This window comes from Arachis hypogaea, chromosome 20 (genome assembly GCF_003086295.3).
Source record: "Arachis hypogaea cultivar Tifrunner chromosome 20, arahy.Tifrunner.gnm2.J5K5, whole genome shotgun sequence".
NCBI classification, from domain to species: domain Eukaryota; kingdom Viridiplantae; phylum Streptophyta; class Magnoliopsida; order Fabales; family Fabaceae; genus Arachis; species Arachis hypogaea.
The window spans coordinates 142,470,843-142,487,550 of NC_092055.1; the positions used below are offsets into that span (position 1 = coordinate 142,470,843).

At 29.2% G+C, this 16,708-nt stretch overlaps 1 protein-coding gene and 1 long non-coding RNA gene across 2 annotated transcripts; one reads left to right on the top strand and one right to left on the bottom strand.

Moving 5' to 3' along the window:
• The first annotated feature begins 4,293 nt into the window (after positions 1–4,293).
• Positions 4,294–8,171, top strand: LOC112784792 (MLP-like protein 43). The gene is made up of 2 exons (XM_072229424.1): positions 4,294–4,730; positions 7,632–8,171. Exons 1-2 carry the CDS (start codon positions 4,541–4,543, stop codon positions 7,919–7,921), a joined length of 480 nt encoding a protein of 159 aa, XP_072085525.1. The 5' UTR covers positions 4,294–4,540; the 3' UTR covers positions 7,922–8,171.
• LOC112784793 (uncharacterized) lies at positions 5,589–7,634 on the bottom strand. Its single transcript, XR_003194052.3, has 2 exons — positions 6,673–7,634; positions 5,589–5,895 (listed from the first exon to the last, which is right to left on the bottom strand). It is a non-coding gene; the product is annotated as an uncharacterized lncRNA (long non-coding RNA).
• Positions 8,172–16,708: the final 8,537 nt, after the last annotated feature.

Below are 16,708 nucleotides of genomic sequence, written 5' to 3' on the forward strand. Positions count from 1 at the left end.
ATTTAATTGATAAGATGATAGAACAGTTCAATAAAAAATTAGATTAGTTTGTGATTAAAAGCTAATGAATTAGCTCAATCAAACTGAATATAAAATAAAAAATAAGGATACAAATTATTTTTTTATATGAATTGTAATACAAAAATGATATATTCTAAAATGATAGTAGGACGTAATTTACAAAAATATAGTTTGCATTTAAAAATTGTTATTAGAGATTTTGTTTCCGTGAAATCGTTCTTCACTATTTTATTAGCATTTTTTCTCTCCACAAAATTGTTATTAGCGATTTTTATCTCCCTAAAATTGCTTTTACTTATGTTCATATATATTTTTTATTTGTCACAGTTGCAGGTTAGAGCTTCATTAAGATTTTACCATTAATGAGTTACTACATGCACTATTAAAAATATAACTATTTATATTATCTTATTTTATCAGTTTAAATTTTGACTAAACCACCAAAAATAACTATGAAAGATTTATTCGCTAACAAAAGTAACTATGAAAGACCATAACTCCTCAAATGTTCATAATTGATTAGTTCCGTTTGTCAAAAATAGCCAAGCCTAATGTAGTCTTAACAGAGTGACATACGTGGACTGTTTTTTTCGTTCTTCTTAGTTGGAATCCAATTTTTACAGGGTAAAATCATTTCCGAGCACAATCATCCATCATTCCGAGACTCCACGGGAGAACCCTGAATTAATTTATTCTCATAGAATTCGAGTAATGTCAAGGAGAGAAGTAACTACAAGCAAAGGAAGCAGATTTTCAGGAGCTTCACATTCGAAGATGAAGAAGAAGAAAATTTTGGATGAAACAAAGATGTCACTAGGTGAGTATGTTGTCTTGTTGGAATCTTTGACGGTTACTAATCCTAAAATATGGTTTATTCGTTGTCCCTCTTCGAAGGTATAGAACATTATTTTTGATAGTTAGACAAGTATAGGGTTCCTTTGCATGTCAGGTATTTCAATTTTTTGGCTTCTGTAGAGTCGAGATTGCAATTATTTTATTTGGGTTGATGAAATTGATGGGGGATAGCAAAGTTTGGCAAGGGTTTGATTAGAATACTCAATGAGCATGAATGTGGTGTTGCTAATCAAGATGTGACTATTGCTCCAATAGACCACAGGGAGAGGAATGTTAACATGGCCATGAAGGTTGAGAAGAAGATTAAAGGTGAAATCAAAGTTATGAGAGTATGACTTGTGTCTGTGGTTATTTTTGTCAAACAAAGCTAATCAATTGTGGACATATGAGGAGTTATGATCTTTTATGGTTACTTTTGTCAGCGAATGAATCTTTCATCGTTACTTTTGGTGGTTTAGTCTTAAATTTTTTAAAAAGAGTGATATTATAATACAACAACAACAAAGCCTTATCCCACTAAATAGGGTTGGCTACATGAATCAAACGACGCTATTGTACTCTGTTATGTATCATGTCTACAGAGAGACCGTTTACATGTAGATCTTGTTTGACCACCTCATGGATGGTCTTTTTATGTCTTTCTCTGCCTTTCACCCCTTGTCTATCTTCCATCTCTCCACCCTCCTGACTGAGTGTTTCGTCGGTCTTCTTCTCACATGTCCAAACCACCTGAGACGCGATTCAACAATCTTTTTCACAATGGGTGCTACTCAAACTCTTTCTCTTATATATTCGTTCCTTATTTTATCCAATTATTTATGACCACTCATCCAAGAGTGATAGTATAATAAACATATTTAAAAAAATTCTGACCAAAGTGAGAATAATTTATAGATTTCTAACAATTAAAGTAGCTGAAATAAGATAGTAATTACGACCCAAAAAATTTTGTCCTCCATTGCTACTAAATCACCATCGGTCCAAGTTAAATTGGTGCTTTAGAATCCTTATTTAATTTGAAATTAAAAAGTTAAAAAAGAATAGAAAGAGAGTTTTCGAGTTCTTCAAATAACTAAATAGTGTATCATGTCTAAATCTAATTGGGTTTATAGTGATAGAAGAATTGGACTGAAAAAAAGAGAAATTCTAGTTATAATAAAATTCAAACCCGTACAAGTTATTCTATTATTTATGTAAAAGCTGGACCTTTAAGAAATAAGTTCTCAGATTCTATATTAGTGGTGGAGAATAACGTCGTACTATTATTTATGGTATTTGAAAGTTTTCCCCAAGAAATATAGTGAATTGGAAACATTCCGTCCCTGTTTGAAGGTTTAATATTTTTTTGTTAAATATTTTGCAATAATTATTAATAATATAATTTTTTTGTGACTTATTTAATAATATAATTATAAATAGAATAACTAACAAAGAAATATTGTAAATTAAATTAGACAAATATAATAATAATAATAATAATAATAATAATAATAATTGAATACATTAAAAAATTAATTAAAAAATATCATTAATTTTGCATCTAACTCTATTTATTATGTAAAATCTCTGTTTATATAATTTATTTTTCATTATATCTAAATTAGATCTCATTAATAATTCTTTTTATAGATAAAATTTTCTTATTAATTTCATTTTAATTTTTCAATTATATGTCAGAACTATTATTTTTTATCTAAAGTTAATGTAATATATATATATATATATATATATATATATATATATATATATATATATATATATATATATATATATATGCAATATTTTTAAAGGAGTTGCAAATGGATCTGCGGGTTCTCCAATCATTGATGGTTCTAAAACTGCTAAACTTACGTTACAGGCAATAGTACCTAGAATAACTACGGGAAAAATATATAAAAGATCGTTTGGCCATGCGGGTTCTCCATAATAATTATGACCCATTCATTTAGTCAATTTCGCTCTTAATACAGGATCATTCAAGTCAGGTTTTTTTGTTATTGGGATAGGTGAATTCTTATTGATCCATCCTCCGAAATAAAGAACCGGACATGATAATTTTTTATCATCCGGCTCGAGCATCAATCAAACGAACCGAGTCATATAAAGTTATCCAGATGTTATTAATAATCTCCTCTAAAAATTTAAGTTGCATAAATATAATTAGATCATTTTAATAAGAATAATAATTTTACACATCTAAATTTTTTTATTAATCAAGTTCAATTAAATTGGTCTAACATAATAAAAATAAATTATAGCTAACATTATTCCTAGTAATATTGTTTAATTTGGTTGAATTTAGTTCATAAAAGATTTAGATGTGTAGCATTACTTTTTTAATAAATAATGAAATTATTAATAAATTTTATATAATAGTCTTGGATGAATATTAATAAATTTTATTTATTAAATTATATATATAAATAATGCATATAAAAATATGACCATTGAAGTAGATAATTTAATATTTTTATTTGAATGCTTAAAAAATATTTTATCATTTTGTAGTAAAATTGAAATTTTAGCCTTTTCAAAATTCAAATTAAAATTATAATGTATAATATAATTAAACATTGTTAAACCAGCAAAAATTTTAAGTAGCATCTTATAATTATTTAAAATTTAAAATAATATTTTGTAATTATTTATACTTGATTTTTTCAATTTAAATCGCTAAGCACAGTAAAAATTAATAGATACTATAAAAGAACAATATTGATCGACTTTTAAATGTAGAATATTTCTATTTTTTATATAATGATTATCTTTTCTTCATCAAAACGTAAATTATAAATTTTTTATGGGGGTTATAAAAATAAATTATTAGATGTGTATAAAAATAAATAAAAATAATATTAGTTAGAATAATAAATTATCTATAATTTAATTAAAATGTTTAAGTTTAAGTTTTAAAAATAAAAAATATTTTTTTTATAAATTATATATAATGAATAATATTTTAAAAATGAAACTGTTGACTAATTTTTTTTAATTTTTATATTTTGATTATATTTTTAATATAATTAATAATATTTAATAAAATTTATTTTAATATATATAATTTTTACCTTTATTCTTAGAATTTTTTTGGATCCGTCACTAAATATAGCACAACAACTTCTCAACCTGAATAAAATTTAATTCAATTACGAAAAGCACATTCATCGTGTATATCACTTTTTAAAATAAAAGGATTATGTTACGTGTACACTAAAATTAGCCACCAATATAAATACACATTAAAAATAAATTAAACCACACATGTATTTATACATAAATACATTAATGGCTAAAATAGCATTTCTCTCCACAAAATTTCTTAAAATTTTATAAACTACCCTGGTCCTTCAAGAACCAGAAAATTCTTTCCCCACGTTAGAACCTTCCATAAATAATCCAACCAGAAAAAACAAAACCATCTCTTTTTCAATTTCAGAATCCCCAAAACCAAGTTGCTATTCGCTTTTTTTCTTCCCTCTGAGTCTCTCTACTTTCATTCAATGAAGATAAGTCGGTAAAAAGTGGGGAATAAAGCAATAATAATAGCCTACTAGTTGATACAGTAGTTGATATATATAAGGGTAAGCAAGCATTTCTTAATTGTGTGACATACATATATAAAAATAAAAGTTTTGTTGTATTAATTATTGTAGGGAGTGTAGGCATGAGTAGTCTAAGTGGGAAAGTGGAGAGTGAAACAGAGATTGAAGCAAATGCTTCTGATTTCTACAAAGTTTTGAGGAAGCAACTTTATGACGTACCAAACATCTGTCCAGATGATGTGCATGCAGCTCACGTGCGTCAAGGAGACTGGGAAAACGTTGGTTCTGTCCAGCAGTGGGATTATACCATAGGTAACCATTTTTTTTTAACTTTATCTAAACATTATATTATGCAAATTAATTTATTAAGATTGTCATATAATTAAGTTAATTGATTATTCCAAGTTTAAAAATATTATTTGTATATTAAAATTAATCACTAAATTCAATTAAATATATATTATTTAATTTATTTTTAATATATATTTATATTTATATTAGTGGTTTATGATTTTACAATTTATGGAAATATTTCGAGTGTACTGGGGAGTATCGATGCACCAATTGTTTTAACCATTGATTTCAATTAATATATATTTTTTATAATTCAGATCAACGGTTAAAACAACTAGAGTACCAGTATGTTTCCTACACTTTACATACTTGTTCGAAGTTAGTAGTTTGTATATACAGTACAGGGGGTAGGGGGGAGGGAGTGTTTTAAACTAATGCTTAACAAAATTCATGCAAATGAGTAAAGAGTAAAACCCTAATTACATATCCATGTAAATTTTGCGTCCCGTAATTTTGTTTTTTTTTTATAATTTTTTATTGTATTTAAAATAGTTTTTAAGTACGATTTTGATTTTTGACTTTTTGAGGTATAGGTCAAAAAATTTTTTTATTCTTAACCTTTTTTAATACATAAAATTGTCCCTAAAGTTTAATTTAAAACTGTCTTTCGGACTAAAATACTTTTTTCCTTCTTTACCTTTGGTTCTGATTTTCAACAGCAACGGTGACTCCAAGTCTCATTGGTGTCGTCATAGTTGTAAGAACCGGACCGGTAATCGAACCGGTCAAGTTACTGGTTCACTGGTTTATTGGTTCAACCGATAAACCGCTAGTTGAACCGGTAAAACCGGTTTCACATAAATAAAAAATATAAAATACTAAAAATAGTCATAAAATTAATAAATTCAAAATACATATCGTTAGTTCTTCACCAACATTTTAAAAACAACCAAGTTTCAAAGTCTAAATATAACTAATACAAAGATAAACATGAAAGTAGTTACTACTAGTACATTAGTATCTTAATTAAACACAATATGGATAACAATTCATAAACTAAATCCAAGGAGTGATTTCGAAGTCGGCAAGTTGCTCTTCATCTGACAAATGTGGAGCTACATCCTGATTGGTTTCATTTTGATTTGCATTTTCTACAGAATTATTAGCTCCATCTGACAGCAACCTTAAAGGCTTAAATAGTTAAATTCACAGCACAAGCATATTCATCCTAGAGACCTAGACAAGCATTAGTCAATAAGCAATCTTAAATAGTTAAATTTCCTATTCAGCAAGACAAGCATATTCATATTTCATATTTCCAGAACAAATCAACAAAACAACAAATTTTCAAGTTTTTAACAAGCATGTAAAAGTGTGCAAAGGGTGATTGATATCACCAATAACAACAAGACTGGTTGAACCTTCATTGCAGACAATGACTCTTAACACTATGAGAAGAATACAATTATTATAGTAAATGTGCTTTCAAATAAGGACAAGTAAGTAGCTCAAGCTATGAAAATGCTTTGTGGAAATGTTTTGGTGTTTGGTACTGCAGTTGGCGATGCTAACATGAATTTATTTATAGTGCAACTCCAATGCACCTTCTCAGAAACTCTCGTGCCAAAATTTTCACATTGCTTTTGACAATAATAAAAGTGGTTGGAGAAAGAAACGTTCATGTTTTTCGATAGCTCTTAATTATTCGTACCACTTGGTTTTTATACAGCTCACAAAATGTTTCATCATGCCATGTTTCCTCACAAACGGGTTTGGGCAAATTTTTGTTGTGTCTTACGGTAAAACACAGAACAAATCAACAAACAACATAATTCATATTTCATAGATTCAAGCTTTCAACAAGCATATTTATCCCAGAAATTTCAACAAGCATATTCATAACACTGTAACAGCAAGAAGTGCAGAACAGAGCAGAGTACAGAGGAGAACTGGAGCTAACCTGTTTGACAGAGCAGAAGAGCGAAGCAAGGGCGAGTTCGACGGCGCAGCAAGGGCGACGGCGATGATGGACACCCGCGGGTCTGTTCTGTTCGGCTGTTCCTACTTCCTTAGTTCCTTCAGAGATCAGGCCGGCGGTGAGACGAAGAAGATGACGGCGGGCGGCAGGCGGCTGGCGGCTGGCGGCTGGGTGACACCGTAAAAGAGTGAGGTGAGGCGGAAAGGGTTAGGCGCCGTTAGGGTTGGGGGGAATCAGAAATGTGGAAAGTGGAAAACTGGAGGTGGGGTTTGGGGCTGGGGTACCCGTAGGGCTTTTTTTTTTTTAAAAAAAAAAAAAAACCAAAACGACGTCGTTTTGGACAAGGAATTAAAAAAAAAAAACATTTCCGAACCGGTCGGTTAACCAAAAACCGCCGGTTTTCCGGTTTTTATTAAAACCGGCCAGTTCAAATCGGTCCAAAGCAGTTCTCTTCCTTATCCGGTTACATCACTCAACCGGACCGATTATAAGTCCGGTTTACCGATTTTCCGATCGAACCGGCCGGTCCGATCCGGTTCTTACAACTATGGGTGTCGTTCTCTCTTTCTACCTCTTGCTTTCTTTTCCATCTTCTTTCCTTCCTCCTCTCGCGTGATTCCCTCATTCTCCCCCTCATCCATTCTGTTTCTCTTATTTCTCTCTTTTATTTTATTTTATAATTTATTTGGTTACGACTAATTTAAAAATAAAAATTAAAATTTAAGTAAAAAAGACTATTATTAAACTAACTTAAAATTTAGGGAAGATTTTTTATATAAAACAAGATTAGGGACAAAATAATTTTTCATCCTATACTTTAAAAACTAAAATTGTACTTAACCCTTATTTAAACTACTGTATTTACATTTTAATCTTCAATATTGTCCTGGTTAGCTTATGTTATTTGACATAATGAAAAATACAATAATTGGAACCTGCAGAAGGGAAGAAAACAAGTGCAAAGGAAAAGATTGAAGCCATTGATGATGAGAACAAGACAATCACTTATAGCCTCTTTGGTGAAGAAATCAGTAATGATTACAAGACTTTCAAGGGCACCATAAAAGTTTCAGATAAGGGAAGTGGTGGTGGGATTGTGAAATGGACCTTTGAATATGAAAAGAATAAGAAGAATATGACTGCTGCTTCTCCTCAATCTTATTTGGACTTTGCTATTAAGGTCACTCGAGACATTGATGCTCATGTTGCCAAATGCCTTAGCCATAATTAATTAATTAAAATGGATATTGAAGTGTGTGTTTTGGCTTAAATTAATAAATAATGGTGCTTGTATATATGTAATGCATAATAATAATAATAATAATAATAATAGTAATAATAATAATAATGTGTGTTTGCTAAGTTACTCTATCTATTGCACACAATAAAAATAATTAATGGTACTTAGTGTGGGTTGTAAAATATATGTGTGTATGTATTTGCTTTAAGTCTAAATAAGAGAACTCCATTGTTCAGCTTTATTTTAATTTCTCTTTTGGTCTTCATGCATATTGATATATACTATTATAGTACAAAGTATTATTTAGTGCCTATTTTAATATATATATATATATTCAAGTGATGAGAATAATAATTTTCCTAGCAAATATTATAATATTTGTATGATCAAAATGGAGTTGATAAACATTTAACTAAATTGAAAACTAAAAAGTAGAAATAAGAGTTTGGGTATTAGAATTGATACTTAAGTTTAAGGGTATGTAATTGAGTAGATTTATGTTTGCATGAGGTATATATGCAAAATAAAAAATGTGTCACTGTTTTCACTTTTATTTTTAAACCTTATATTTAATTAAAGGTTATTATTTTATTATCATAAAATAGAGTATGGACTCTACTTAAAATACGAGTCATATTACATATTGTAATAATAGAGTGATAAATCCTAAATTTAGTACATACAATTTTATGTATTAAATAATATTGTGACGGTTTAAAATAGTCACTAAAATATAAAAAAAAAATTGTCACTAAATTTAGTAATTTAATGGCGGTTTTAAATTGTCGCGAAATAAAATATAAAAAACACCTTAATAAATAACAAGTATTAAAAATTAGTAATAATTTTATACTTTAAAATGATCACAAACAATTTAGCAACGTTTTTTATCAATAGTGATCCAAAACTGTCGTTATGTCACTGGTGATTTTCAAATTTGCGACGCTTTTTAAAATGTTGTGAAAAAATTTAGTGATAGTTAAAACTGTCGCCAAACAGTAAAGGAAAGCATCACGAAAATATTGTTTTGTTGTAGTGAAAGATATGTTTTTAGGAAGTGATAGGAGATTTAGTTTAGTATATATAGAAAAACTATTTTCATTTCAAGCTTATATAGAAGATAATTAATAAGTTCATTTTTTTATTTTGGCCATGGGGATAATTATTGAGGTTTTGAAAGGATGGATATATAATAATGCACCTCTAGCTAGACTCATAAAGCCCATGAATGAATAGATAAAAATAGAATGCGTAAAGGAATACATATACAAAAAGTTTGATACGATGCAGCCAACATATCATCCAAATTCCAAAGTTTGATCAATGTAAGATGCAAGTATATAATCTTTGAACAGAGACCAAAACCTATTACAACTAAAAAATTAACATATGCTTAATAAGCTGATTATTTTCCCTTAAATTAACATATATGTTCTAAGAAACGAAGGGGAAGAAATAGTAAAATTATTTTTGGTCTTTTTTGTTTCCATTTCCTTTGTACTTTTTTTTCTTACAAAATTCATCTGAATATAAAAAGGTGAAAATTTAAGTGCAGTCGACTCCATATGAAGTTTATATCTGAGAGCCGTTAAATGAAAATTTAGTCAAATCAGTCAAATCATCTAACGGCTCTCATCTATCAAATTCACGTGAAGTCGACTGCACCTGAATTCTTACCATAAAAAACACATAACACATAAATTCTTACATTCCACAGAGATATATGCATTTTTCCACATCTTTGATTAGATGCTATGGACAAATAATATAGTAATCATTTGGAAAAGAAGAAGCTTCAACATTATTGTATTTGTAAGGACCAAGCTTATTGTGGCATTCTGAAGGTCCTGATGGTGGAACTGGCCCTTTTGGTAATTGACTTTCAAATGTGTATTTAAAGTTCCTTAAGTCTCTAATGGACTCACCTCTTGAAACCATTCCCATCAGCACTACAACAACAATAACAACAACCAAACCAAATCGCGGCATGATTGTCTTCTGGCGTGCAAGAAGATTGAACGTGCTTTCTGTGTTTCAAACGCTAAATCAAACACACTCTTAGACTTTTCAGTCTAGTGACGAACGAATATTTTATTGTGTACTAAAAAAAATTTGAGAAGACAACAATTAAAGCTATGAATGATTTTATGATGAATGTTGTTAGAATGAATGTTTGATTGTATATATATTGTTTTGATGATGAGTGACCATGAAAGTAGGGCATTGACTTTTTTTGCATCCATCAAAGAAAATGTGAATGGTGCTTCATATTTTCAACTCACATGATGTATGAATTAGATATATATGTAAAACGAACCAATTTGGGTTGGTCGAGTGGTCAGCTCACTCGTCCACTTAAATAAGTATTGGGGGTTCGAATTCCACCTTGTGCATGCAGCAATTCATTGGCCAGCGGCAGATCCTTAAATGAAGCTTCGATCCGCGACGAATTAGTCCTTGACCTGTCGGGTTGGGGGATATCGTGGACAACCAAAAAAAGATATATATGAAAAACATTAAAAGCTACTTTGTGTATAGTGGGAATTAATTAGCATCTTTTGATGAACAAGGTGTTTGAAAAATGTTGGTTCCATCTTTCATGAGTTGAATTTATGAATTGGAGCAGCCAGCCAATTTAGACACAACATAGTGATAACAAACAAAATGGGATTTTTTGAATCTTAGGGAAGAAGTCCACCAAATTATACATTTTTATTATTATGGGCCATTGAAAATTTTAATACTTTAATCATTGAACCTTGTTTGTTATGGCCAACTCTATGACTTTCTCTATTAAATGTAATATTAAGTTGATCGGCATCTTTAGTACATTATTAAATGAAGTTTGAACACGTAGACTTTATTATACATATATTATCTACACTTTTTTAAGTATGTTTTGATCATTATTTAAGAAAATTTTATTTTTTTAATCCACATAATGTTATTGAAAGATAAAAAATAATTAAAATAGTTACCAAAATAAAGAATTTCTTAGAAATTTTTGAATATTTAAATTTTATTTTATTTATAGAGTAGACAATTCTCAAGAATATGTGTGTGAACTTGGATTCAATTGCGAAACACAAATAATAAAAAAAAATTGCATACCATAAAGAGTAATAATAGAAAAAATTCTACATCTTTTTTTTTTGTCACGGAATATTTGACATTTTTTTTGTCTACGGTATTTTTTAATTTGATAGGTCAATAATTAATCTGTTGCGGATCGAAATTTTATTTAAGAGTTTGTTATTAACCAATAAATTATTGTATGTATAAGGCCGAATAGGCTTAGTTTGGTAAAGTTTTTACTTTTTGAAAGTAGCTTATGAAAGTTGTCTTTTTAAAAGCTGCAGCACTTGCGTTTAGTAAAATCAAATTAAAAAAGACTTTTAATAAGCACAAACAGCACAATTGTGTTTGATAAAACAGCTTTTAAAACTTAAAAAAATTATAATAAACATGTTTATAACGAACAATAATTTCTTTTTTCAAATTTTTTAAAATAAAAAATTATTTTATATATTGGCTCACCTTTACAGATTACAAAAAATAGGACACATATCTCAAATAAGGTGTTTGCTACGGTACGATGATAAATTCATACGTACCGATACGTTTAAAATATAGACAAATAACAATAAGACATGTGAAATTTATTTTCTACGTCAGCATTTAATTTTTTCTTTTTTAAATATATAGTATATCACCACTTTTACTAAAACACCCTTTTAATTAAATAAAAATAAAAAATATTTATTTATTTAATTTTATAAAAAGACTTAAACATCCTTCCTTTATTTGATTAGACAAAAATATCCTTTTAAATTAATCAAATTTTAAAATTCAATTAATCTTAATTTTATAGTTTCAAATAATTGAAACAATAAAACAAAAACATATTAAAAAAATAAAAAATCAAAATTGTTCTTCATCTATGTTAAATATATTAAAAAAATAAAAAACAAAAATTGTTCTTCATCTGAGTTCAGAAACCTTATCGTCTCTCTGCTCCTCGATCTCTCTCATCTCTCTCACTGTGCGTCGCACGCAAGAGGCCATCGTTTTGAATTAAACTATGTCGTTTTGGTTCCGGCACGGATGACCTTCCTTCCCCTTACCTTCAGTCTTCATTCCAAACCCTATCTTACCAGCTTCTCCCCAAATCAAAAAAGGAAGTTGAAACAGGAAATCTAGCTTCTCCACCACCGCCGCAAGGACTGCCGCCGTCCGTCGCTCTCAGGCACTACCATCTGGTCGTTCGTGCTTCTTCCTCCTTCAAGAATCACAGCTTCTTCTTCCTCGAGCTCGGCGCGTCAGTTCCTGGTATTCATCTGCTCCATTGCGCTCCTACCGCCATCCGTCGAGCGCTCAGTCACCATCATCTTCGTCTGGTCGTCGCAGATTCTTCCAACCCACCACCGTCTTCTAAGTTGTGTTCGTCGCCTGGCCTCTGTCTCCGTCGCGATTCTGCCCTCCTCTTCTCAGACTGCCCAGAAGAAAAATCCATCTCCATTCCAGTTTCCTTCCTTCGAGTTCAGAGAGCAGAAGCTCAACCAAGAAAAAAACCTTAGACTTCGACGGTCAGTTCACTGCTAACTTCTTCTGCGTTTTTTATTTATGCCATGTTCAATGATTATTTGATTATTGAATATTTGATTACTGATTATTTGTTCAAGTACTCTCTCTCTCTAATAAGAATGTGTATGAAACTATAATGTTGCTATCAATAAGCCTACACAGACCCTTCCTTTCTTGCTTTGACACATTTGGATGTGCCTATAACACACAAAAGAAGCAACATTATAGTTTCATACACATTCTTATGAGAGAGAGAGAGAGTACTTGAAAAAATAATCAGTAATCAAATATTCAGTAATCAAATAATCATTGAACATGGCATAAATAAAAAACGCAGAAGAAGTTAGCAGTGAACTGACCGTCGAAATCTAAGGTTTTTTTCTTGGTTGAGCTTCTGCTCTCTGAACTCGAAGGAAGGAAACTGGAATGGAGATGGGTTTTTCTTCTGAGCAGTCTGAGAAGAGGGGGGCAGAATCGTGACGGAGACAGAGGCCAGGCGACGAACACAACTCAGAAGACGGTAGTGGGTTGGAAGAATCTGTGACGACCAGACGAAGAAGATGGTGACTGAGCGCCCGACGGACGGCGGCAGGAGCGCGATGGAGCAGATGAATACCAGGAACTGACGCGCCGAGCTCGAGGAAGAAGAAGCTGCGATTCTTGAAGGAGGAAGAAGCACGGACGACCAGACGACGATGGTAGTGCCTGAAAGCGACGGACGGCGGCAGTCCTTGCGGCGGTGGTGGAGAAGCTAGGTTTCATGTTTCAACTTCCTTTTTTGATTTGGGGAGAAGCTGTTAAGATAGGAGTTTGGAATGAAGACTGAAGGTAAGGGGAAGGAAGGTCATCCGTGCCGGAACCAAAACGACATAGTTTAATTAAAAACGATGACGTATTGCGTGCAACGCACAGTGAGACAGATGAGAGAGATCGAGGAGCAGAGAGACGAGAAGGTTTCTGAACTCAGATGAAGAACAATTTTAGTTTTTTTTTTTTAATATGTTTAATATAGATGAAGAACAATTTTGATTTTTTATTTTTTTAATATGTTTTTATTTTGTTGTTTTAATTATTTGAAACTATAAAATTAAGATTAATTGAATTTTAAAATTTGATTAATTTAAAAGGGTATTTTTGTCTAATCAAATAAAGAAAGGATGTTTAGTCACTAAATAAAAAGAAGTCACCAAAAAATAAAGAAAGGATGTTTAAGTCTTTTTATAAAATTAAATAAATAAATATTTTTTATTTTTATTTAATTAAAAGGGTGTTTTAGTAAAAGTGGTGATATACTATATATTTAAAAAAGAAAAAATTAAATGCTGACGTGGAAAATAAATTCCACATGTCTTATTATTATTTGTCTATATTTTAAACGTATCGGTACGTATGAATTTATCATCGTACCGTAGCAAACACCCTCAAATAAACTACTCTTATGATTATATATCTATATTTACATTTGTATATACACGTTGTTATTATAATTTTGACTAATGTTCATGCAAGGAAAATTTTATGATTGATTTTCATAAACCAAGTCAACTTCTTCACATTTCAAAGAACAGATAAAAAAACAAACAAACATCATAGATCTACTGAAAAATACAAAAACAACGCACAAAAAATAATATAAATAGATAGAAGTTCTTACCTGATATGTGATAGAGATGTATTTGTGTTAAAATTTGTGAAGATTAGGTTGAAAAATAAAAAAATATATGAAGACTGTGTTAGAATTTGTGAAGGTTAGAACGAGAAGCTAAAAATATATGAGGATTTCAATGGCAATATAATAGCGGGGAATATGTGCAGGAAAATAAATAAAATTTGATAAGCACAAGCCAGTTTTGAAAAGCTTCCGCTTAGGTGCTTTCAAAAGCATCCCTAACTTTTAAAAGCCGTAAGCACAAGCACTTGGACTTTTTAATTTACCAAATACAAAATGAGGTGCTTGTGGTTTTTAAAAGTACAAACACCTCTTAAAAAAGTTTTACTAAATCAAACCTTAAATCAACTCAAGTTAGTTAATATTGGACATCTAAAATTAGAGTAAAGTACCAATCCGGTCCCTATCCATTTTCCAAAATGACAAGACGGTCCTTAACCAAAAACACGTTCCATTACGGTCCCTAACCCTATATTCCGTCTGCCAATCCGGTCCTTCTGTCAGTTTTCTGGCGAAAACTCGACGGAAATTGCTGGCGTGTCAGGTTAAAAAATGGACAGGGACCTAGTTGTCTCTAAATTTAAATTGGTTAGGGGTTTATTTGTCTTTATTATTCTTTAATCAATATTTTTAATTATATTTTTATTTATTATATTAATATTTTTTTAATAAAAAAAATACAAACTAATTAATAAATTATTCAAATTTAAAAATATCATTTATTATGAAACAAAATAAATAATTTTTAAATATAATTTTTAAATACATAAATAATAAACATTAAAATTCAGTTAATACATTAATAATAATAACTAGTGATAGATCCAAAAAATTTTGATAGTGAGAGCAAAATATATATAACGTGATAATAATTTTTGTAATAAAAATATTACGTTTACATATAAAATTAGCTATCAAATTATCTACTATAAATTTGAGTATAAATACATATATTAACTTATTTTTAATGTGTATTTTGTATTTCAAAATTTGTATTTTAAGATTTATTCTGTACAAGTGATTATTTTATATTTACGTAGCATAATTGTTGTTATAATTATATTTTATTATTATAAAATATGATTAGGTTTTAAGATATCTAATTACAAATTAAAATACGAAAATAGTAATTTAAATAATAATACATAATTTAAAATTTAATTTTTTATATTTCATATTTTGAAACATTGACAATATAATCAAAATGTCCCTTTTTTTAGTAAAAAAAAATGTCTTTTTTTTGTATATGTCGTTAAACAATCATTTAAAACTCAACTTTCATACAATTAGCTCTTGATGATATTCATAGTTGAAAAAATTCATTTAATTAGTGTAGTTATTATGAAAAAAAAAAACTAAAGCTAATTTCAAAAGAAGAAACACAAATGGATAGATAATATTCTTTTGAGCCAATTTCTAAAAAAGAACACCAATCTTATTTAAATTTAAAAATTGATTATTATAATAGAAATCTAATATGAAGTTCTCAAATTGATTATCAAGTGTCGAAAGTTGAATAAAAAATTATTGTGGGGTCAAATTTAATAATTTAATGGAGGCAAATAAATATTATTATTATATACTACTCAATAAAATTTCAAACTGTAGTGGGAGCGCTTGCCCCCACACCTATAGGAGTGGATCCATTGGTCATTGGTGATAATAACCTTATGATATACTATTAGTATTATAAATAATGAACACATTATTTGATATATAGTAAACTTTTTTTTACTAGTAACAAATTTAATTTTTTATCTCTTTAAACTAAATTAATAATTCTATTATGTTTTATTTCATTTAGTATTAGTAGCCTACTCATAGTGTATTTTAGTGTAAAGATATCAAATAGAATTATTAATTTAGTTTAAAGAGATAAAAAATTAAATTTGTTATTAGTCAAAAAAAGTTTACTATATATTAAATAATGTGTTCATTAGTTTTCACGTTATTGTAAAAATTAGCTAGATCATAATACTAATAGTATATCATAGGATTATTATTATTAATGTATTAACTGAATTTTAATGTTTATTATTTATATATTTAAAAATTATTTATTTAGTTTTATAATAAATGATATTTTTAAATTTGAATAATTTATTAATTAGTTTGTACTTATTTATTAAAAAAAATATTAATATAATGAATAAAAAAATAATTAAAAATATTATTTAAAGAATAATACAGACAAATAAATCCCTAACAAATTTAAATTTAGAGACAACTAGGTCCCTGTCCATTTTTTAACTTGACACGTCAGCAATTTCTGTCAAGTTTTCGCCGGAAAACTGACAGAAGAACTGGGTTGGCAGACGGAATACAGGTCAGGAACCGTAATGGAACGTGTTTTTAGTTAAGGATCGTCTTGTCATTTTGGAAAATGGACAGGACCGGATTGATACTTTACTCTCTAAAATTACGATATTACCTATGCGGCTATGCCCATATTTAACGAAATCCCCCGTTAGCCCCTATTTTGTAGAAAATTGGCGATTTTAGGCCCATGTTCCCAGTATTGGGCC